At 56.4% G+C, this 23,764-nt stretch overlaps 2 protein-coding genes across 5 annotated transcripts; both read left to right on the forward strand.

Annotated features, from left to right (window-relative positions):
• The first annotated feature begins 1,793 nt into the window (after positions 1-1,793).
• Positions 1,794-9,431, forward strand: KCNK16 (potassium two pore domain channel subfamily K member 16). 3 transcript variants are annotated; one of them, XM_025862510.2, is made up of 6 exons: positions 1,794-2,006; positions 5,052-5,166; positions 6,232-6,398; positions 7,276-7,441; positions 7,748-7,888; positions 9,057-9,431. In XM_025862510.2, the coding sequence occupies exons 1-6, from the start codon at positions 1,794-1,796 to the stop codon at positions 9,161-9,163; spliced, it is 909 nt and encodes a 302-aa protein (XP_025718295.1). In that variant the 3' UTR covers positions 9,164-9,431. The 3 variants fall into 3 exon arrangements, with proteins under 3 accessions (XP_025718295.1, XP_025718297.1, XP_025718296.1); XM_025862512.2 differs by lacking the exon at positions 7,748-7,888; XM_025862511.2 differs by lacking the exon at positions 9,057-9,431 and having other exon boundaries at positions 7,748-7,971.
• A 252-nt stretch (positions 9,432-9,683) lies between these two features.
• On the forward strand, positions 9,684-22,711 carry KCNK17 (potassium two pore domain channel subfamily K member 17). Of its 2 annotated transcripts, XM_073884862.1 has the most exons (6): positions 9,684-10,094; positions 13,080-13,194; positions 17,343-17,503; positions 17,911-18,085; positions 22,015-22,335; positions 22,575-22,677. In XM_073884862.1, the coding sequence occupies exons 1-5, from the start codon at positions 9,822-9,824 to the stop codon at positions 22,323-22,325; spliced, it is 1,035 nt and encodes a 344-aa protein (XP_073740963.1). In that variant the 5' UTR covers positions 9,684-9,821; the 3' UTR covers positions 22,326-22,335; positions 22,575-22,677. The 2 variants fall into 2 exon arrangements, with proteins under 2 accessions (XP_073740963.1, XP_025718294.1); XM_025862509.2 differs by having other exon boundaries at positions 22,015-22,711.
• The last annotated feature ends 1,053 nt before the right edge of the window (positions 22,712-23,764 follow it).

Raw genomic sequence — 23,764 nt, forward strand, 5'->3', positions numbered from 1 at the left:
AGCGGGATAATCTTGACGGGTTAGAACAATCACGCTCCATTGCCTGGAGCTGACATGTACACAAGTAGGGCTCTCTTAGCCAGGAAGGAGGGAAAGGATGTGGGCAGGAGGCCCATGTTGTCCACTGCCCCAGCACATCACAGAAAACATGAGCAGGGAACTTGGACCCTCATACACTGTCGGTGCAAATGTAGGATGAAGGACTGAGACGCGTGCCATAGTGCGGATGAACCTTGAAAACATTACACCAAGAGGCCAGATGCAAAAGTCCACATACAGTCTGATGGCATTTCTACGAAATGTCCAGAGACAGAAAGCCGACTGATGGTCGCCAGAGGCTGAGGGGGCAGGTTGGGTGGATAGGGGGATGATAGCTAAATGGGGGTAGAGGATTGTGGAGATAGTTGCACGATTCTCATACTAAAAACCGTTCAATTGTGTACTTTAAAACTGTGAAAGAAGGGCGCCTGGGTGGCTCAGTCGGTTAAGCATCTGCCTTTGGCTCGCATCATGATCCTGGGGTCCCAGGATTGAGTCCCACATTGGGCTGCCTGCTCAGTGGGGAGCCTGCTTCTTCCCCTCCATCTGCCCTTCTCCCCTGCTTGTGCTCTCTCTCTCTGGAATAAATAATAAAATCTTCTAAAAAATAAATAAATAAAAGTGTGAGTGATATGGTATGTGAATTATATCTCAATAAAGCTATTGCAAATACACACACAAGCCAAGAAGAGAGAGAGAGGAAAACACCCTAGATTCCACTCTCCCGAGTGGGCCACTGCGAACATCTCAGGCCAGGATATACTTTTAGCCTCTTTTTTTTCACACATACGTCTCGCCAATACAGTATCCTCTGAAGGGAACCTGCTAAAGGATTTCAAGCACAGAAAACTATCAGCAAAAGCTATGAAACAAATGTGTCCGGTTAGGAGCATCAACCCTTGTACCGCTCCTGATCGAGACTATTATGTATCTATTTGCTTTGCCCTGATTTGTCACCCAGTTTACTTAACCTCAGGGTCCCCCAATAGGCAGGTCAATCCTCCCAGCCCCATTCTGTAGCCAGGGCAACGGGGCACAAGGCATATTCACACCCATCCTGATTTATTTTTTTATAAGATTTTATTTATTTATTTATTTTAGAGAGCAAGCGAGAGAGAGACAGCATGAGTGGGGAGGGGCAGAGGGGGAGGGAGGGACAGAATCTCAAACAGACTCCACGCTGAGTGGGGAGCCCGACTCAGAGCTCCATCCCAGGACCCTGAGATCATGACCTGAGCTGAAACCAAGAGTCAGATGCTCAACTGGTTGCACCACCCAGGCACCAGCCCCATCCTGCTTTCTTCCCAGCTTGGGGGTCTGAAGCATCAAGGTTGAAAAACTGGGGGCTGTGGAGGACAGCCCTTCAGGCCTGGGCAGAACGAGGGGGAAGTATCTGGTTTGGTCCAGAAACACCCATCCAACCTAGAGGCAGAGGACAAGACAAGATGACCTCCGGAGGACCCCATAGGTCTCTTTGAGGGTTCCATGCCACTGACCTGTGCTCTCCATGGTGAAGGAAAAAAAAAAAAAAGGCTGGTTAGGGCTGGTTGAGGGGCAGGCCTGTTTGCACCGGAGGCACTTAGTGCAGCCAAGCTGAGCTGCACTGTTCAAACAGACTCCACGGCCTCCGCACACCCGCTCCGAGGAGGGCGAGGAGGGCAAGGCGGGCAGGAGGCTGGGCGCGGGCCCCTGGGCGCTTCCCACCTCTCCTCCCATAGGCAGCCCGACGGCCCCGGCAGAGCCCTGGCCACGCTATGCCCCAAGCCAGGCTCTGCGGCTGCTGGGGCGGCCGGGTGCTGCCCTTGCTGCTGGCCCATGTCTGCTACCTGCTGCTTGGGGCCACGGTCTTCCAGCTGCTGGAGAAACAGGCGGAGGCTCAGTCCAGAGACCAGGTTCAGTTTGAGAAGCTGCGCTTCCTGGAGAACTACACCTGCCTGGACCAGCGGGCCCTGGAGCAGTTTGTGCAGGTGAGGGGAGAGGCCGGCAGGGGACGGCGGGCAGAATGCGGGTTCTCACGGCAGGTCCGCAGCTACCACCCAGGGGCTGATGCAGCGCGTGGCGCGAAGGGAGCCGGCTGAGCCCTAGTGCTGCATGCTGCGCAACAGGGAGCAAGTCGCTTCCACTCCCTGCTCCTGAATGTCATCCAAAACGTGAGGAGAATACTCTCCTATGTGCTGCAGGCATTTACAACACATCAAAAGCCCTTTTCTAAGGTGCCACTTGGTGCATAAATGTGAGCTGTGTGTCGGTGTTATCAACACTGTGCAAATTTCCTTCTCCCACGCTCTGCCCTTCCCCTAACGCCAGCTCCAGGGCTGCTAATCCTTCTGCCCTCTCCCCGCTCACACTCCTGTGCTGACCACACTTGAGGGCTGGGGGGGCAGGAGACACAAAGAAAGATCAGGAGCAGCCGCCATGCTGGCCTTCCCTGGCCCAGTGAGTGGTGGCCAGGGTGACAGTTCCACCAGCAAGGTGTCCGTAGGGGGATCTCTCTGGTGGCAGAGCGGGTTCCCCCACCACCACCACCTAGGCCCCTTCTGCTCCCCTGCACAAACTCTGGGCCCCAGCACCCTCTCTCCAAGAAGCAAGGCAAAAACAACCGAAGGTGTTGTGAATGCCTTTGAGACCAGGGGGCCCGGTGAATGACAACACCCACCACAAAGGAACAAGCCGAGTGCAGAGTCGTCACAGAGATGAATGGCCCATAGTGAGCATTTACAGTGTGCCTAAAACAGTGGGGAACAGGGTCATCGTGATGGGTCAGACCAGTCATGATCCATCCCCTGGCGCCAAGCATTTTGTGTATGTTTCCTCATAACAACCTATTACCATCACTGTCTCCAGCTGGCAGATGGAAACTGAGGCACAGAGGGGTGCAGTGTTGGCAAGACTGCACGGTGAGTGATAGAGAAGGAACTCACCCCTAGGCCAGCAGCTCTTCACCAGACAAATTAGCCTAAGTGCGGGGTTGGAGGACAGGCGGGATAAGGTTCTCCAAGTGTGAACAAGATGCAAGAGCGTCACCTGGGAGTCCTTTAGGAAGGCCAGTGATGGCACCCCACCCCCAACGCTGAGAATCAGCAGCTCTGGGGGCAGGACCGGCAGCCTGTCGTTAACAAGCCCTCCAGGCCATGCCCGTACCCTCAAGATGGAGACGAGCTGACACAGAAGATGATGGGTGGGCTGGGTGGCCAGAGGGAAATTTCCAGAGATGTGAGAGCCCCGTCCAGACCCTTTCTCCCAGGAAATGAGACTTCCTTGTTCTCCGGGGGCCCTATGGGGCTGAGAAGGGCTCTGGAGTCTCCCAAGACCTCAGGGGATGACGCAGAAGCCCTGGAGGCCGTGACACCTCCTCCTCCCTCAGCCTAGGATTAGAGGGGAAACCCAGGAGCTGGAAGGTTCGGGAAGGGTTGGAAGCTGATCTAACTAGTTCTGTAAACAGAGGCGGGGACAACAGTCTTGACTGCAGCCCCAGCCACTGATTAACGGCACCCCTGTTGTTGATTAGGACACCCCTATCCTCAGCCTCCTTGGGAGGGAGCCTCAGTTGCCAGGGGATGCCTGGCTGACATTAAGAACGCTGGTCTAGGATTCCAGAACACACGTTACTGGTAAAATCACAGGAGAAAAAAACTATCAGCAGCACCAGAAGCAGTATGAGAAATAAGAAGAGGCCTTGCCCAGTTTCAGAGGACTCATGTCTGACTTTCTCTACCACGTGTGGATTCTTAGAGAAAACTGGAAGGTCGCATTGGGCGCCCCCCCCCCAACTCAGTACCCTTGCCGAATCAAGGCCCCTTCCTCAGCAGATTGGAGAGCTTCGGGTTGGCCGTGGGAGACAGCTGGGCCTAGGGCAAGTGCTGCTCCCAAGGGTGAGGGTCTCCAGGGAGCGAGCGTGTTCCAGAATGTTCCGTCCTGGCCTCCCTGGGTGTGTGGGAAAGAGAGGGAGACCAAAGTCCACATGTGACGAGACCAGTTCTGCCAAAGTGAAGAAAAGCAGACAGCCTGTGTCACGACTCCCAGACTGGCCCAGCCTACGAGGGCCACCCCACCCCGGCAGGGAGCACACTCAAGCTGCCAGTAGGGAAACGGTTCCCACGGGAACTAGAGGCCGGGTGGCCCTTTCCCCCACTGCCTCCTGTTTGGGGGGCTCTATCACGTGGCAAGGCTGGGCTGCCGCCTGGGACAATGCACGGTGACAGGGGAGGGGACTGGGGAGCAGACGGGAGAGGGACCCCTAACCAGCTCCAGGACGGCTGGGCTTAGGGACAGAGGGGCTTCGGCTTGAGCCCACAAGTGTTCAGCTTGTGTAAACACACACTCAACACACATGCACATACATGCAACATAGAGAACCCATGCACATCGCGGGTATACAACACACCACGCAGAAACACTGCTACACACCCGACCTTTGCCCTGACCTCTGATGGAATTTCTCTTATAGGTAGGCCCAGGCTGGGCGTCACTAGGGGACAGCAAAGAGCAAAGCCACCTGCTCACCTGGAAGTTCAGAGAACACAGGGTTCTCTTGGTCTCCCCCATCCACCTTGTGGGAGGGCAGCCCCATGGCTTCCCTGTGGTCCCCAAACACCCGTTCCCTAGTAAGCTCTCCTGGGAGCATCCGACCTGAAATCTTCCCATTGTCCTCACAACACACCTACGCCTCACCCTCTTGGCCATGGGTAGCATCTCCCACCTGGCTCACCCCGTAAGCACCCTCTGCCTCCTCAAACCTATTTCCCCTCCCCCAGCCCATGTTTACAGCCCACACCTCAGGCAGCCCTGGCCTGTGGAGCAAGCCGTGGATTTGGAATCCAATGACCTTGGGCAAGTTAGTTAGCTACTCAGATGGAGCCGGGGTTTCCTTTTCTACACAATGGAAACAAGAGCCCCTAAGGATATCATTAAATGAGATAACAGGAAAGCACCCTGCAGAGAGCTTGGCCACCAGCTGGTGCCTCAACTGCCTCTTCCTCCTACCCCATGCCACCCCCCCAACTCCCACACAGGTCATCATGGAAGCCTGGGTGAAGGGTGTGAACCCCAAAGGCAACTCCACCAACCCCAGCAACTGGGACTTCGGCAGCAGTTTCTTCTTTGCAGGCACGGTTGTCACCACCATAGGTAAAGGGTCGGGGTGGGGAAGGGCTTCCCCAAAGCCCCTGTCTTGGTTTGGGTTCCCCAGAGCAGATGCTGAGACCAGGATGTGGTTTGTCTCGGAGATGATGCTAGGAAGCATGAGTAGAGAGGTGGGGAGATAGAGCAGGAGGGGAGAAAAGACAGCAAAGTTTGCATTGACGAGCAGGGTCCCAGTGAGGGCCACTGGCCTTGCTCTCACCGGGACCCTCTGAGAGGCCAGGTGGAACCCAGCCTCAGAACAGTGCCTGTGCGGGGCGAGGAAGCGGGCTATTTATCTACCAGTTCCTGCCCTTGCTGGTTGAGAGCTGATCCCGGATGTGTTAACTCTCCAGTATTTGAAACTTGCCCACAGACCAAGTACACTCTCAGGTAGAGATGCAGGGACTTGGGGTGGAGAGCCACCTGTGTGGGCAAGAACTGTCCCCCGAGCTGCAGGTGGTGCCCCAGGTGTTCTGAGGGGACAGGAAACCCAACAGCATCTGCTACACCCCCTCAACTAGAAAACCCACACCACCTCCCCCAAGGAAACCCCAGACCCCCCATATCCAAGGTCTCCCCATCCATTCAATTAAGTTTGATTCCACACACCTTCCTTGAGCTCAGGGGACAACTGAAGCAGAGGAAGTGAGGAGTTAAGAGGGTACAAACTTGGATCAGACCCAGGCTCAGCCCTCAAGGAGCTTCTGATCCAATGAAGAGGAATGGGACAAGCACACAGAAAACAATAGCACAAGGCAAAGTAGGTAATTAGACAAGAATGACACAAAGCACGAGGGAGAACCACTCCTGGTAGGGAGGAAGAGGGTGGCAGTCAAGAGGGCTTCCTAGAGGCAGTGTCCCTGGAGATGGGCCTTTCAAAGATAAGCAGAAGTCTTACAAATAGAGATCATTCTAGCGGGGGCGGGGGGGAGCGGGGAGAATGTTCTTGGAAACAGAGGAGCTTCCCCTCCATCCCCAGAGGTAGTGGAAGACCACCTTCTGCTAGAGCCTGTCCGGGAGGCAGTTCTGAATGCTCTCTTCTCCATGTTTGCACACTCCTCCCCCCTGCAGGATACGGTAACCTGGCGCCCAGCACAGAGGCAGGCCAGGTCTTCTGTGTCTTCTACGCCCTGGTGGGCATCCCGCTCAACGTGGTCTTCCTCAATCACCTGGGCGCAGGGCTGCATGGCCACCTGGCTACCCTGGAGAGGTGGGAAGAGCAGCCCAGGCGCTCCCAGGTAGGGTCCCTCCCCACTTCCAGCCCCTTCCAGCCCCTTCCAGCCCTGCCTTGATGGGATCCACTGCAGGGTGAAAATGGAAGTTGACACCAAGATGCAGTTTGGCAGGCAGGGTCTTAGGGGTAGATGCTTGTGGAAGAAAGGGCTGTGCCGAGGAAGAGGTTGAATTGTGATCAGGCTGGAACAAAGACTTGGACAGGCCCTCACAGAGTTCTGCATTGTGTGTGGCCGGTGGAGTTGGCCCCACAGGGGGCTAAATTGGCCAGTGCTTTATTGGTGTCCATCAGGCACAGGGTGGCCTTCCTGGGAAGGGTGTGCCCTTGGGCCAGGCAGTCATCTGTAGCCAAGGGTCACCTCCAAGGAGCTGAGAGCTGGAGGCCACTGGCTGACAGCTGGTCAACAAGGTCTTCTTTGAAGGGGGATCAGGGCGGCACATCCCTGTGGTCATCACAGAGCTCTAGCACCTCCTCTTGTGGTTAAAAATAAACTCCAGGCCACCCGGCACACCCCCAGTGCCCACCCGCTTGGCCAGCACCCTGCAAAGCCAGGCACACGAAGGAGGACCGAGGTGCAGAGCAATCCGGGACAGTTCAGTGGCTGTCCTCCATCCCAGATCTGAGTCCCCCGAGGGCCTATCCAAGTGTGATCCCCAGGCCGAGAGGAGTCTCCAGATTCCAGCCTGACCCACTAACAAAATCCTTCTGACTAAATATTCCCTGGCCTGGGCAAGAGCGCACACACAGAATACAACCCCCACCCCAAAGGTCTGGAGGGCCAGGAAGAGACATAGCTATGGCCCAGCCCCACTCCCAGATTTGTCCCTCCCCAGTCCTGGAGCCCTCCAAGTAGGCTCAGAGACAGACTCTCTCACTCCCAGCTGCTGCAGATCCTGGGCCTGGCTCTGTTCCTGACCCTGGGGACGCTGGTCATTCTCATCTTCCCGCCCATGGTCTTCAGCCATGTGGAGGGCTGGAGCTTTGGGGAAGGCTTCTACTTCGCCTTCATCACTCTCAGCACCATCGGCTTCGGGGACTATGTTGTTGGTGAGAACAAGGCAGTCACATAGCTCAGGGTGGGGGCCACGGGGATTTGGGGAATGGGGAGATGTCAGCAGGAGGTACCTTTTGAGGATCAGATAGGTTATCCAGGGGAGACCAACCATTTGTGAGGCTGCTGAGGATTCTAACATCCTTAGACATCTGTGGCCTGGGACCCATGGCCCTTTCCCCCGGGGACCTCCACTGCAGATCTTTGTTACGGGGAGGCTGGTGGGGACCCCTGTGGAACCTGGGGCGACAGGGGCTGTGCCCTCGGATCCTTGGCATGTATCATGTCTCCTTCCCTGCCAGGCACAGACCCCAGCAAGCATTACATCTCGGTGTACAGAAGCCTGGCTGCCATCTGGATCCTCCTGGGCCTGGCGTGGCTGGCGCTGATCCTCCCCCTAGGCCCTCTGCTTCTGCACAGGTGCTCCCAGCTCTGGCTGCTCAGCAGGGGACTCAGCCTCAAGGACCGGGGAGCCCCCGGGATGGATGGGCTCCCCAGACCTCAGAAGATCCCCATCTCTGCGTGAGGTCACCAGTGGCCCCAGGAGCCCCTCCTGCTGCCCCTACCCCTGTATGCCCTCTGGACTTCCTCTTCTGTGTCCTTTCCCACTCCCTTCCCAGCCAGGGCTGCTCTCAGGAGCTCTCCAGAGAGCAAAGGAGATGGAATGCCCAAGCAGGTCACTGCAAGGAGGTGTAGGACAAGACGAAAGACAGACGTGTGTGGAGTGAGATGCTCATCGTTGTCCCAAAGCCCCTCCCCCAAATGTGGCCTGGCAAAGTTGAATCCAGACATGGATCACTCTGGTCAAATCCCCATGATGTCCTACTGCATCCCCCCAGCCCCACCCAGGAGACTTTATTCAGTACAGCAGACAAAGGGTGAGTTTATTTTCACCTCACTTGATATATGCACAATGTGCATTTGTCAGGCCCCCACTCTGTGTCTGGCAGAGTTCCAGGCTCTGGGGGCAAATAGTGAAAGATCCTGCTCTCCCTGTGCATTTCATCCGATGGAAGGACTAGACAAGCAGCGAGGCCCTGAGCCAGTACCCCCAATGGGGTAGAGCGGGTTTGACAAGAGCCCATAGGAGGGACTGGCAAGGAGCGTCAAGGAGAGAGGCTGGGCAGAGACTTTGGAGCATCTTCGTGCAAACAGGATAGCTGCCCTCAGGAAGGTGGCAGCTACCTCTCAGAGCCCACCAGCTCCCCTTACCTAGAGGCCTGGAGCTGTCCGTCAACAAGGCGGGGCTCTTGGCTGTCCCACCAACCTTCCGGAATGTGGCCTCCCCCTGACTCCTCAGGGCCCCCTTGACCTCATCAACCCTTCTGAGCGTCTGTCTTAAGAGTCTTACTAAACACACCCTGGGAAAACGGGGAGCCAGCAGATCCCAGGAGATCCCTCAGGAAATGAGCTCCATGGAGGCCTGGCCTCCTTTGGGAACGCGCTCTGCAGCCCTGGCCTTTCTCCTGCCGGACTCTGACATCTCGGGCCAGAAGGAGAGGAGAGTTTGAGGCCAGTCCATCCAAAGCCCAACCTCAGCAAGGACTCCAAACCTCTGCCCCCACGTCTGCCATCAAGGCAGGCCCATAAGTGGCCGGGGGCTCTGCACAGGACTGAGGCAAGGCTGTGAAGAAGAAGCGGCTCCAGATGGGACACACAGGGAAGGATCTACAGCAACAAGAGTGACCCAGGTTACACCACAGGACTTCCTGGTATGAAGAAGAGGCCTGGGAAACGGAAGAGTCCCAGGGGACTCCTCATATACCGTGGACCCTTCCCGCAGGAAGGGAGTTAGGGGGCCTCTTCAGAAGCAGGGAATGAACAAACCCACTGGTCAAGGATCCTCTTGCCTCCCAAGTTCATAGACAAGAGGTGATCAGCTGGGGTCCTTCACCTTTGGGTACACAACGGAAAGGGGGTTGTTGCAAGAGATCCAGGGAGGACTTGACAGGTGGCAAGTCTTGGTGATAGTCCCAAGATCCAAGAACTTAGGCTGGGGCCCTAAGGCAATAAACATACCTTCTACTTTCTCTTTCTCTTGTGGAGTTTCCAGGAGTCCCTCCCACTGCTCCCTACAGTAGGACACCCTGGGAAGTTGTCCTTCCTTCTGAGGCCTGTGGTCACCCCGCAGCCCTCCCTTTCTCCCTGAGCTAGGCCTGGGGGGTGAGCACGCCACACACCCTCAAGGCGGGGCCAGATGCCCACAGCTCTGGCCTCATTTTGTCCCTGGGATTGGATCCCGGTGCGGGGGTGGGGCTGGGCTGTCCCATTCCCCAGCAAGCCTCCTCTGCTGAGAAAACTGGCCACAGGCAGGCGTTGGCTGGGGAGGGGACCAGCAGAGCTCCTAGCCCTTTCTTTCCGACTCAGTCCTGGCCCATGGCTCCAGGCCCAGGGCTCCCTGCCTCTCTGGCTCTGTGCAGACTCCGAGCCCGGGCGGCGCCCGACCACAGGGTCCCTGCGTGCGCGGTGCCGGGCACCCTGCTCCTGCTGCTCGCCTACCTGGTTTACCTGGCGCTGGGCACCGGCGTGTTCTGGGTGCTGGAGAGGCCCGCGGCGCGCGATTCCAGCGCGAGGTTCCAGCGCGACAAGTGGGCGCTGCTGCAGAACTTCACGTGCCTGGACGGCCCGGCGCTGGACTCTCTGATCCGGGTCAGGGACGAGCGGGGCGGGCGAGCGGGGGGCACGGCGGGGGCGAGGGGGCACGCCCTGGCTGCGGCCCTGGCCCCGCCGGCAGCACTCAGGGGACAGAGAGGCGGAGGGGTTCGACGCGGGCCGCCTGGGGCGGGCGGGGGCCGGAGGGTCGGGCTGGAGCGCGGCGGGACGGGTGGCTGAGGCGGGAGGGAAGCGGGCGCGGCGCTCAGTCAGTGCCCGGGTAGGGCGGATGGGGACGACAGGGGGCGCGCCGACCCGGGTCCGGGGCTGGAGGGGCGGGCCGGGTGCGTCCGCAGCTGGGCGGGACGCTCGCACGGCGGGGGAGGTGGCGGGGCAAGGGTCCCACCCGGCCCGCGCGCCACTGTGTCGGAGTCGCACCGCGGGCCAAGGACGGAAGGGCGCGCCTGGGCCCTTGCACAGGGGGGAAACAGGGGGCGGGGGGGGGGGGGGCGCGAGGAGGACAGGGGGCGATGGGCAGTGTCTGAGGATGCGCTGAGTGGGAGTCTTGGGGGTAGGAAAGGGTACAGGGCGCGCTTGTCCCAGCGGGTGAGTGGGATGGGGCCGGGAGCTCGAAGAGCACAGACCCGCTCTGAGAGAAGCGGGGGGGCAGTCACAGGGGCGCTCTTCGGCTGGCCCCGCTCTACTCCGGGTCTTCAGACTCAGGGGCTGGACGCGTCCGGGAGATCCAGAGGTCCCGGAGCACAGAAACTGCTCAGGGAGTGGGGGACGCAGCGGGGCGTGGGGGAGAGGAGAGGCAGGGGAGGGTTCTTGGGGAAGGGGGGGATCGCAGATGGATGGAGGTCTCCTTTCACTCCGGTCAGGACACACCCGACCGGGACCCGCCCAGAATTGGCAGACGCTTTAACGTCCCGGGACCTCCCTTGGTCCGGGGAACCAGACAGCTGTGTCCCTAGCCCCAAATGCCGGACCCGCAGTCCTGGCGCCGCCTCCATCGAGGAGGGCAGGGCCTGAGTCGCAGAGCGGCCATTCCGAAGCCAGTCCCCAGAAGGTAGCAGGGAAACATTTCTGGGTGGGAAGTGACCCTGCACTGGAACAGTGGTAGGGTCCTGAGCCCTCGGACTGGGCCGACTGGGCAGCGGGAGGACTCTGTCAGCTAAGGACCTCACGTCGCTCCTCCACCCCCGCCCCCACCTCTACACTTTCACTAATATAGCTGCACTGCCTCCTCCTGGAGGCTGCGCCTACCCCCTTTGCAGAAGTGCTGAACCTCCCTTACCTGCAGCATCGGCCCAGGGAGGATGACAGTGATGGCCATGATAGCAGAGACTGCTTCTGTGGAGCCCTCGCTGTGTGTCAGCCATTGTTCCCGGGAGGGTTAACTTGCATTTACTCATTTCATCCTCACCTACATCGCATTTCCGAGATGAGGAACCTGAGGCTCAAAGAGGTTAAGTACAAGTACCTGGCTGCATAGCCAGGGAGCTGGGCCTGTTAACCACCAAGATGGCGCTCAGTACGGATCTCTGGGGGGGGTGTTCCCCAAAGTTCCCACAGGGCTTTCATCTCCTTAGCTTCCCCTCTAACCCCCTCTGCTCCGCCCACACCTCACCCCTTCCTCAACCATCCAGTGGCTCCCACACTTCACCCCTTCCTCAACCATCCAGTGGCTTCCACACCTCACCCCTTCCTCAACCATCCAGTGGCTTCCACCATCCCCAAGATAAGGATCTGGTGTCTCCTAAGCCCAGATCTCCCCTATGTATGAGTACATACAGGTACATTCAACGTCCTCAGATTCCCCCAAGGTCAAGAGCAAGCAGCCCTCCTCCTCCCAGCCCTGCACCTCCACCTACTCCAAATCTCTGTCATCGGCCCCACATCCACGCACTCCCACAGTGGTCTTAGAGGCTTCCCTCACGACCCACACCAAATAGGGCCAACAGCCTAGGCTTTTGAGTATCTCCTCTTGGTTCCTCCTGGACCACTCAGCCAGGATGCAGGCTACTCGCCCCTGCAAGGCTCTCTCCCCTTCTGGTCTGCTCACACCTCTGTTGCCAGCTGCCAGGGAACACACAAACGGGATCTTGCCTCGGTGACCTTGGGAGAGGCTTGCTGCTCCATCCCTGGCGTGACAGAGCCAAACATGACCTGGCTCCCAACTGCCTTTCAGTCTCCCTGTACTAAATCCCAGGCACAGTCCTGCCCCGCAGGACTCCCTAAATCTCCCTAAATGTCCTTCCACCAGGAGCAGTCCCTTTCAACTCTCAAAGAAGTCCCAGCTAAAACATCACCCACTCCATGAAGCCTTCTGCCCCTACCCCCAGCAGAATGAACACCTTTCCTCTTTGCATTCCTACTATTATATTTGTAACCATGAGGATGATGGCAACCACTCACACTTACCACATCCTAGGTACCGTTCTCAGTCTACACCGAATACCACATTTAACCCACACAACTCTGTGAAGTAGGTACTCTTAGTGTTCCCATTTTACAGATAAGGGAACCGAGGCGTGGAGAAGTTGGGTATCTTGTCCAGGGTCATGCAGCTCTACCACCTTAATGCCCAAAGCTGCACTGGCTGCGCTGTATGAGTTAAGTCTGTCTCTGTCCCGCTGAGGACTGAGGTCCTGTCTCTTACATCTCTGGGTCTCCTAAAACACCACGTGTCCTGCCTGGCAGTGCTCGTTGCAAGGATGGGAGTGAGCAGGGGAGGGGGTGGAATGGTGTTCTTCCAGCTGGTGAGACACCCTGAGCTGACCTGGGGTCTACGGTAAAGAAGGGAAGGCGCTGTCCCCATGGTCCTTGCCCCTGAGGAGGCCCTGGGTGGAGGGATAGAACCTCCTTACCCTGGAAGGGCTGAGATTGAGGAGTGCTTGTGAGGACTGTCCATGGATATGTGTGTGTGTGCGTTTGTACGCACACACATGAGCATGTATTCATGCACACGTGTGTATGTGTTTGGGTGCAGGGGCCCAGTTGCCCCACAGAGCCTGGTGGTCACTGCAGCCTCTCCCCCAGGGCATCATCCAAGCATACCAAAGTGGGGACATTGTCCTTGGCAACACCACCAGCATGGGACGCTGGGAGTTCATGGGCTCCTTCTTCTTTTCCGTGTCGACCGTCACCACCATTGGTAAGAGTGGGTGGGACTGGGGAGGCTGGTCTCCCCCTAGAGGATGGGGCACAGGGAGTGTCCAGAGCCAAGCCTACCCAACACTGAGCCCAGGGGTGGAGATGGGGGGCAAGGGAAAATTAGGCAGGAGGGAGGGACCGAAATCTAAAAAGAGCCTTTCCAGCTCCTCTTCTCAGCACTGGGGAAAGGTGGCCATTCCTGGAGGCCTCTCCCCAGCTCACTGTGGCACCCGTCACCCTCCTCACCATCTTCTCCAAGCCCACTTCCTCCCTCACACACAGGGACCCCTGGAGCCAGATCTCAATCCCGTCTCCCTAGCCCTACCTTCAGGAGAGCAAAGGTAGAACTTGTCTTGGGAAGGTGCCTGGGGGCTGCTGGAAAGGGAAGGAGAAGAGCAGCCTAGGTCCCTCCAGCTCTGAAACCCAAGAAACAACTCAAGTCCAGAACCCCATCCCCCTGCCCTTGGGGTTTCCCCGCCCTGCATGACACCGGACTTAACACCAGGTGGCAGGCTGACACCACTGCTGGCCAGGGCCACCTCCACCAGCTCTGGGCCCGCCAGGATCCTCTCCCCATGAACCAGGGTCCCAGCCTCCGTCCTCGCCAGAGTGGAGCCAGGCAGGAGCACCCAGAGGCCTCTCCATCTAGTTTTAAAGCAGCAAATACTTCTTGGAAACGGGTCTCAGGGCTACGCAGGAGCTTGGGCAGCCCTCCTCCTTGAGGCAAGCATGCTTGGGGGAGGCCCCTCAGACTCCACGGACCCTGTGACCCTGGAAGGACTAGCCAGGATGGTATTTATTCCTCTTTACACCCACTGGGCCTAGTACAAAGCCCCGCATACAGTGGACACTCAACAGACACTGACACGTTAATGAATTCCAAAAACACCCGTTCCACCTACACTCACTGAGTCCCAGGGCAGAAGGGGATGTTGAGGCGCAGTCACTGCAGGGAGGCCTCCCTGTTGTGTGGGGGGCCTTTAGTCTCTAAACCCCGCACCTCCTACACCCTTTGCCCCAGGCCCTGGACTTTGGCCCTCTGAATTCTGACTTTGGTAACCTGTCCCTTCCTCTTTACGAGGCCTGAGGCAGCTCTCTCTGAAGGGAAGAAGGGCAGAGGAAGGGGGAGCCCACCCCACCCTGCACACATGATCTACTTGTACTAGGCACTGTGAGGGGCTCTTTTACAATTGAGATTTCAATTGAGGGGCTCTTTTACAATTGAGATTTGTCCATATGACCTCATATCCAAGGATAGGGCTTATTATTTTCATGTCACAGAGGGGGAAACTGAGGCACACAGAAGTTACACAATTTCCCCAAGGTCACATAAACAGCAGAGTTGGAATTTGAAACCGAGCTAGGGGACAGTATTGCCCTTGAATGTAAACCTTTAGGAGGCTTACAAGATAGAGTGGGAATTCTAAACAACAGGAAGAAAGAGGGCCATTCTGGGGTGGACAGTAGGGAAGTTCATGTCCCTGTGATTCTGACCACACACACATGCACGAGCATGCAGAGGGGATGCAGAGAGGGGAGGAGGAGGGCAGAGACAGGAAATGGGGTACCTATGGAACACTCCGCAAGGAAAGGAATGAATAATCTGAGAGACACAGCAAAGGACTGCTTCCTTGGCGTCCCTGGGGCCCTGGGTCCAGCACCCAGTAAGGGCTGTACTTTCCAAGACCCAAGATGAAATAGGGTCTGACAGGCCCTCGAACACTTCTAGACCAGCCAGACAGGCCTGAACGCCACTTTGTCCATTGCTATGAACTCCATCCTTGGCTTGCTCATTCATTCACTTATCCAGCCATGCATTCATTCAACAAATAGCCTTAGTAGATGTGGGAGTCTGAGAGTTCTGGGGAAACAATGGTGAGCAGAAAATGACAAATCCCTGCCCTTGGCGGGGGGTGTGGGGAAGCTGACATTCTAGTGCATGAGGACACCCAACAAACAAACAGATACATAGACAATATTCAGGGGGTGGGAGGTGTTTCGAGAAAAATAATGCCAGGTAAGGGGCTCTGATAGTCAATGGGGCTATTGTATATCGAAGGCCTTGTTGATACGGTAACCTTGAAGCAGAGACATGAACAGAGGGCGCCTGGGTGGCTCAGTTGGTTAAGAGACATGAACAGAATGAGGGAGAAAACCATGTAAATATCTGGGGAAGCAAGTGCAAAGGCCCTGAGGTAGGAGTGTGGCTGCTGGGCTTGGGCAACAGGAAGGACAAGGTGACTGGAAAGGTTGGAAATGAGGGCTGACTTTGGAGGAGGTACAGGGCAGCCACACAAGGCCTTCCTGGTGGGGCTCTCTCAGGATGTCCTGGGGCTGGACTAGCAACAGAAAAGAGGTGACAGGTGGGAGGCCTGCTGAAGTGAGAGGTGGCTTAGATGGAGCATGGGGTTCTAAAGCAAGGGCGCTGCTGATGTCCTCGGACCAGAAGCTGGTCCAGTGGAGTTGGGTCATTCATCCATTCATTCACGAAGCAAACATTCCTTTAGCACCTTCAGTATACTAGATACTTGAGGGGACACGTTCCCATCTATGACACATCCCCACTGCCTCCTTTTGTCCTGTGGCACACTGTGAGGTAGATGTATACCCATCTTACAGACAAGGACATAGAAGCTCAGAAAGGTCAAACCATTCACCCAAGGCCCCACAGCCTTCAAGGGGCAGAGCTGGGATTCAAACGCAGGAAGCACCTCTGATTCCAAAGTCCATGCTCTAGATGAGTGCATGCTTTGGCCACTCTTGGTACTATGCCCTGAGAGCCCCCAATAAGGTGAGAGTGAGGTAAACCACCAATACAAGTGAGCATGGGGTATGTAGGAGTGCTGACCCAGTCTGCCCCCCAGGGGGTGCAAGATGCAGGGCATCTGTTCATCTATTGACTCATTCATTCCTGTATTTCTCATTCATTCATTCATTCATTCATTCATTCTTAAAACTCATTCAACACACGCTTGGTGAGCGTCTATGAGGTGTCAGACCCTGTACCAGTTGCTGAGAATATAAAGCTGATTATGACTCAGTCCATGCTCTTGAGGGGCTCTTGAGAATAGCAGACTTGGAAACAAATCATTCCCATACAGTGGGTTCCCCTCAAAGCTGGCAGAGGGCTGGGGGAGCCATGGCACTGGGGCTGCCGTTTCTATGCTCTTGGTAGAAGGAGAGTCATGCTCAAAACACAGAGGCAGGAAGGGGCTGGAGGCTCAGCAAGGCAGGAGTGTGGCTGGAACTGAGAAAGTGGGGGACCAGATGAGCTTGGAGATGGGCTGGGTGAGACTTTGGGCTTTCCTCAGCAGACTCGAGGAATCCTGGGAAACGATATAATCAGGCTTGCATCTGACTCAAGGCAAGATAGCGGTGCTGACCAAGAAGTCGGGGGACAGAGATGGAGAGGAATGACAGAGGAAAGAATGCCCAGGCTGATGGAATCCTTCGAGGAACACCTGGTCCCCCGAGCCTCCCCATCCCTTATCTTCATAACAGGAAGATAGCCAACCTCCACCTCCCCCAGGGCACCTGATGGTCCAACCACCGCCCCTCACTCCCAAGAGGTTTGCCGGGGAGCCCAGGTGCATTAGTGAGGGCCCTCTGGAAATCAGGTTTCAAGACAGAATCAGATGTGTAAGAGATGCATCGGGGGAGGGGAAGGAGGTCTTTCAAGGATGAAAAAGGAGCCCGAGAGATGTTTGGAGGCCCAAACGAGACTGACTGCATGGGCCTGGGGGCGGTGCCCAGAGACAGGAGCCTGGAGGCAACAGGGCCCTGGCTGGAATGGTGTCTGTCCCAGAGGTGCAGCATCTGGAGGCTCCACACCCTTCCGTGCCCCTCTCCACGTCCTTCTGTCCATCCACAGAGGAGGAAACGAAGGGAGAATGGAGTCTCACACTTGGTGGGTTTGCGCTCACACACACTGCTGAGCCTCCCGGAGCTTCCGTTTTCCAGTCCGTAAAACGTGGGGCGTAATCCCCACTTGGACAGCCGGTTGTGAGGTGGGACTGAGGGAGTGAAGGCACAGTCCTGGAGCGGGAACCAAAGGCCTCTGTAAATACCAGCTGCCGAGTCTGGAGGGGGTGAGGAGTGGTGGCCCCCGGGGATGGAAAGGTCCCCTGATGTGCCTCCCTCTTGCCTCAGGCTACGGCAACCTGAGCCCCCGAACGATGGCCGCCCGCCTCTTCTGCATCTTCTTTGCTCTTGTGGGGATCCCGCTGAACCTCGTGGTGCTCAACCGACTGGGGCATCTCATGCAGCGGGGGATGCACCGCTGTGCCCGCAGGCTGGGGGGTGCCTGGCAGGTGAAGGGGCTGTGGGAGTAAGGGGAGGGGTGGGTTACTGCTAGGATGAGCCAGGTAGTGGGAATCGGGGGCCCAGAGGAGCAGGGGTTACTTCTGGAAAGCAGGGTGCCTGGTAGGGATGTGGCGGGATTGGAGGCCACTGCCCAGAATGGGGGTCTTTAGTAATAAAGGGGCATCAGTGGGGGAGACGCTGTGGCACCTGGGGGTCAGGAAGGGAACAAGCCAGCCAAGGTTTTGCCCAAGAACCTGGAAAACACAGACTACGTAGAGGGGCCCCAAGGGCAGCCCCTTCCTCCTGGCAGGGAGCATTCGCCTTGCCTCCAGCCCAGGAACCTCCCTCCCCCGCCGGGCTGTCTGGTCCCCCAGCACTGGGTAGAGGCCACACAGGGCTCTGTGTGCACCCACAGGACCCGACCAAGGCTCGGTGGCTGGCGGGTGCCGGTGCCCTCCTCTCGGGCCTCCTGCTTTTCCTGCTGCTTCCCCCCCTGCTCTTCTGCCACATGGAGGGCTGGAGCTACGTGGAGAGCTTCTACTTCGCCTTCATCACCCTCAGCACCGTGGGCTTCGGCGACTATGTGATTGGTGAGAGAGCCCTGCAGGCGGTGGGAGAGCGGCCTGGACACTCAGCTGCCCGGCCTGCATTCCCTCCACTCGCCCGCTCCGTCTGCTGGCACCTGCTACGTGCCAGGCCCCGTGGGGGTTTGCAGGCCCAAAGTCCAAAGGACACGGTCCTTGGCAAGTTCAACCTGCTTTGTTGTGTGATGGGGCCAAGGTCCGGCTAAAAAGTGACACCTGGAGTTTGACCCCAGGGCTTGGGGCTGGCTGTAAGTCACACTCCTGGCCCTCTTGACAAGCACTGGAAATGTCTGAGACTCAACTATTGTTATGAGCACTCACCAAGTTAGGGGAGTCCCTAACCTCCTTCCCTGATCCTTCCTTGTTCCAGGGTCTCTCCTCCCCACTTCACCCTGCCCCATGAAATGCCAAGCTTCCCACTCTCCCTGGGCCGAGGGCCATTTGTTCCACATGGCTGCAGGGACTAGGCAGGAGAGTCTGCATTGGAAAACAATTGGCAGACAAACTTTGAGCGCCAGCAAGGAAGGGCTGTGTGGTGCAGAGGCCCAAGGTGAGGTTAGATCAGCGGTCACCACCCAGTGTGGGCAAGGCGAGAGGCCCAGAAACCTCTAGGCCTTGCATAATAACGATGAGGCAGGTGCCCAGCAGGTGGCGGTAGAGGGACATTCTGTGGGGCTTCAGGGGTGGCTGGGCCCTCCACCCAGCCTCATCACTCCCCTTTGCTGCCCTCCCCTGAAGGTTCACCACAAGAGCAGTGGCCACTGGTACCACCAGCACAGTGGTCTCAAGGGGCTCTGCACCCTCCCTCAGATCCCTGGCCCTCAATTAGGGAGGAGGCCCTGTCCGTCTTCACATCCTTAGAGACAGAGCCCTGCCTGGAATATTGAAATGAGGTCTTGCCAAAGTAACAAGCAGTTAGCTCATCAAGCAACCTAGGGTGGCAGTTTTTGCCCATTTTACTAAGGAGGAAGCTGAAGCTCAAAGAGGCCAAGCCATTTGCCTGAGATTGTACAGCTAGCTCGAATTCTGATCTGTTGACTCCCAAGCTCATACTCTTTCCAGACCACCTCACGCATCCCCTCTCTGGGCCTCAGTGTTCCTGTATATAAAATGGGGGCCTGGGCTAGGTGATGGCCTTCTCACCTGTGTGCAGAGCCCCCTTCCCTGAACCTCTCCTTTCTTGGGAAGAAGGGTCCTGTGTCAGGGGCCTCGTGCTGTCCCTTCCTGATGTCCTCCATCCTGGGAGGAAGCCTGTTGCTCTGGAAGGAAATCTTTGAGGTTTCCTCCAAATGGGTATGCTCCCACTCCTACACTCAAAATGGAGAGATGTGTCTAAAGGAGAGCTGAGCCCAGTGGCTCCAAGGGCCACATGTAGCCCCCTCACAGCGCAGAGAGTGGTTCTTGTATCTGTCCCCTCCTCTCTGTTCTCACTGTCATCTCTTTAGTCCAGGCAGAGATGTTGTACATGGCTGGTTACACAGATCGGGCACTGAACAACCCTAAGGGGCTGCAATTCACACAGAGCACAATGGAATGGCACCCATGGATTTGTGCAGCCTGTATCTTTGTCCTCCCTTGGCTCTTAAGACCTTTAAAAATGACAGGTGCTATCATGTCACCTGCCCAGCTCCTCTGAAAACCTTCAGTGTTTTCCCATAGTCTTAGGACAGAGTCCAAAATCCATGACTAGGCCTGCAAGGGCCTCTGTGTGGCTGAGTCCTGCCTCCCTCTCTACTCTGAGCTCTCCCTCTTCCACCCGGCACCTGGGCCACCAGGAGCTCAGCCGGAAGAGCCTCAGCCCAGGCCTGCGAGATGTGATGGGTCCTGCCACAGCCTCCTGCACCACACACAGAACCCTTGAATGCCTCATCTGCAAGCAGAAACTGAGGCCCAGAGAGGGGAAAGAGGTTGACTAAGGTCCTAGAGCAGGCAAGCCAAGAGCAGGTCGAAGACAGACTCCCAAGCCAGGATACCTATGTTGCAGAATCTTCCACAGCTGAGCAGGGACAAACCCTACTCCCGCCTCTTTCTCATGTCTCTTGACCTTCTCTGTCCTCCAAGGACAAGGTCAAACCCTTTCCTTGGATGGGAATGCTGAGGTCCACAACCTGGACTCGGGATGCCCATTGTCCCTGTATCAGCAACCACAGGGGTGCTGTCTTCATGGCCACTCCTCTTTCCCCGAAGGCCGTGGCCAAGAGCAGCACCCCGGTCCCAGCCGTCTGTGCCCCCCGCCCAGCCTCATAGCCCCACGTCCCCCAATTGCATTTGCAACTCATTGGAGCGCCTTGCCAGCTGCCAGATCTCCTGCCGCTTACGATTTTGGCTAGAACAATGAAATCAAATGGGAGAAGGACACTTCCTCCCCCTCGGTTGCCAGGAGCAAGCCGAACTGGTGGGTGGCAGGGGCAGAAAGCTGGCTCACCGCTGATCTCATTTGGGACCGCCAGCGGAATCTTGGCCCCATAACCCAATCAGCTTAATCCAATCCTGGCTCCTGCCAGGTGGTGAGGTGGGGTCAAGGGCTGCAGGCTCACTCCCCAGCTGTGGCCCAGGAGAGGTGCCCAGGCTTCAGTGACTGCGAAGAGAGGTTGTCTTGGGGCCGGCAGGGCAGGATGGGAGTGGACAGAGTTGTGGGTGGGACGGGACCTGAAAACAGAGAATGATGCTGAGGAAATAAGAAGACAGATCTCAGCCTTTGAACAAACCCGATCTGATGAGGGAGGCAAGATAGACCCCTAGGAAAGAGGGAAAAATTAAATTATGGAGCAGGCTAAGCCTCGCAATGACCTCCATCTGTCCCTTCCCTCTGCCCTTACTTATCCAGTCCTGACTATGTTGGGAGCACCCTTGTGGGGGTCTAACGATGAGGAAAACAATCACCCAACTCCAGGTCTTGGGCACCTGTAATGTAGCAGGCACCACTCTGAAAACCTTAGATATTTGAAGCCAGTCCTAGGAGGTGGACCTCTTGTTGTCTCTGTTTTATAGATGAGGAAGTCAAGGCCCAGAGAGAATAAGTAGCTTAGCCGGCAGAGTACATGGGCTGGGAGAGAGTGTAACAGAGGGGTTCGGCCTCATCTCTGGGAGTGAAGACTAGCTGAGATCTATCTGCAGGATGAGGGGAAGTTAACTAGGCCACGAGGAATTGGAAATGAAGAGCATTCTGAGCTGGGAGGACAGCAAATACAAAGGCAGGGCTGATGATGGATGGAGGAAGTGGGGAAAGCCCAGAGTGACAAGCACAGCACTCAGTGGGAAAAGGTGTGCAAATCAAGGCTGGAGGAGTAGATAAGGACCTTGGGAGAAGAGTTTATGATTTCATCCCAAAAGCCAGGGCCTTGAAAAATAATCATGTTCCCCATTTCACAGGGGAGGGGCATTCAGACAGATGACGGTCACACAGCTAGGAAGAACCAAGGCAGGATACAAACTCCAGTGGTCCCCTCTGTGCTTCCTAAAGCTCCTGGCAAGTTACCTCTGTTTAGATATGAGGAAACCAAACACAGAGACAGGCCAACAGCAGAGAAGGCATTAGAATCTCTTGGAAGGTTTATTAAAATACAGATTGCTGGGCCTACCCCCAGAGTTTGCATTTGGTAGGTCTGGAGTGGGGCCCGACCATTTACATTTCTAGCAAACTCTCAGGTGATGCTGATGCTGCTGGTCCAGGGACCCCACTTTGAGAACCACTGGGATAGAGCACAGAATCTGTCAGAAAGCCAAAGAGGAAATTTAGCTTCCAAACCCAAGGTGTCAACCCAAGGAGGCTTCCTAGAGTCCTACAGAGGTGGCCACAAGGCCAGCAGTCTCCAACCAATTTGAACTTCCCATATTCTGCTTATATGCATCAAGTCATGTGTGTCTGTTTCTGTTTGGGAATGTGGCCTTGACCTTCCCAGGCCTCCATCCTCTGACCTTGCCTCTCCTCCCAGGGATGGACCCCTCCCGGAGGTACCCGCTGTGGTACAAGAATACAGTGTCCCTATGGATCCTCTTTGGGATGGCGTGGCTGGCCCTGATCATCAAACTCATCCTCTCCCTGCTGGAGATGCCAGGGAGGTCGTATTCCTGCTACCACCACAGCTCCAAAGAGATCTTCAAGTCCCAAAGCTGGAGGCAGAGCCCAGATGGGGAGGCAGAACCCCATTCACCACAGCCAGGCTGCCATCTGGAGGAGCCTATGGGAATCATGCAGCATCCAGAACCCTCTACTCAGGTCTCATGCTGTGGAAAGGACATTTAGTTCTATTCCAGTATGTGTTCCATCTTCTTCCTCAGCAACAAGACCCCTAGCTTTAAGCTTAGCCCATGACCACTCAGACTAAAGACTACGTTTTTTATTAATCTCCTCTTGAGACTATTTGAAGTTATATGATTAAATTCTGCCCAATAGAATCCACAGAGAAGTATCCTGTGTGACTTATGAATGTGACTTTTCATGGCGGGGCAGGGGAGGGGGGAGCTGCTCCTCTTCACCACTTCCTTTTTCTAGCTGGCTGCAATGCTGATATCATGGCTGGAGCCCTGGCAACCACGTGGCACCATGAGGTAGAGGCCGTGTTTGAGATTGGTGACACAGTAAGATAGAAGGAGCCCGGGTTCCTGATGGTGGCAGAGCTACCATAACAAACGTAGACTGAATACCTCCAGACTTCATTTATGTGAGAGAGAAATAAATGTCAGTCATATTGACTACAGGGTTGTTTGGGCTTTTCTGTCACTCACAACCACAGCTAATTCTTATTGACATACACACCCAGAGACAAAGGCAGCATCTGAAACTGAAACATACACAGCGAGAATCCACTCCCTTCCCAGGTGAGTTTGCCCAGGACTCCCTGGTGAAAGGGATGGGTTGAAGGCTGAAGTACAAGTCCTCCTCCACCTCCAGAGACCTTCTAGGTAAACTCACTAAAGATTTGCTGATCATTGTCAGGGCTGATACAGCCAGCAGGCAGCTGGTCCCAGTTTGACCACTGAATTCTTGCCCGAGGGCTTCCTCACACCAGGGGAAAACCAGGGGCAGGCCAGTGGGCTCCTCCTGCCTCACCCCGCCCCACTGCATTTGAAGACTTTGATTTCACAGTTTGCGAGGCCAGGTAGGCTTCAGTATGTAGATAGAGTTTTTCCCCTAAGCCTTTCTGTCTCTTGCTTAGGGTTGCTACTAAGGTGGCACACTCCCTATCACACTGAGTTCCCCGGGCCCAGCCAGGAGCCCCTGGCTGTACCACCCACACCTGAGGGTCACTGGGGAAGCTGGGTTCGCGGCCGTGGTGGATATCTACGACTCAGCTCCCCTCCACTGTACTGCACGTGGTGGCACAGGGACCTGAGGGGCTCCATGTGGCCTCTCCCTGTGGACAAACACCTTGGCCTCAGAGCCCTCCTGAAATTGGGTCAGGGGCAGCCTTTTGGCCAAAAACGAAGAAAGGGTTGTTACACCATCCAGCTGACGCCATCTGGCCTGGCCCGAAGTGGACCAAGGCCAGCCCCAGGAGTAAACACCAGCGAGTAAACACCAGGGTCCATGCCCTCTTCCTAAGGCCCACAGGCTGGCAGAGGAAAACGGAGGTGAGGATGAGATTGCTGGAGGTCTGGAACTGGCGTCCTTGTACTTGACACACTCCACAGAGAAGACCCATAACTCAAAACTGGGAGAGACAGAGGCCAGTGCTAGGTTGG

This window comes from Callorhinus ursinus, unplaced genomic scaffold (assembly GCF_003265705.2).
Source record: "Callorhinus ursinus isolate GAN/ISIS: 27379988/994484 unplaced genomic scaffold, GSC_fseal_2.0 scaffold59, whole genome shotgun sequence".
NCBI classification, from domain to species: Eukaryota; Metazoa; Chordata; class Mammalia; order Carnivora; family Otariidae; genus Callorhinus; species Callorhinus ursinus.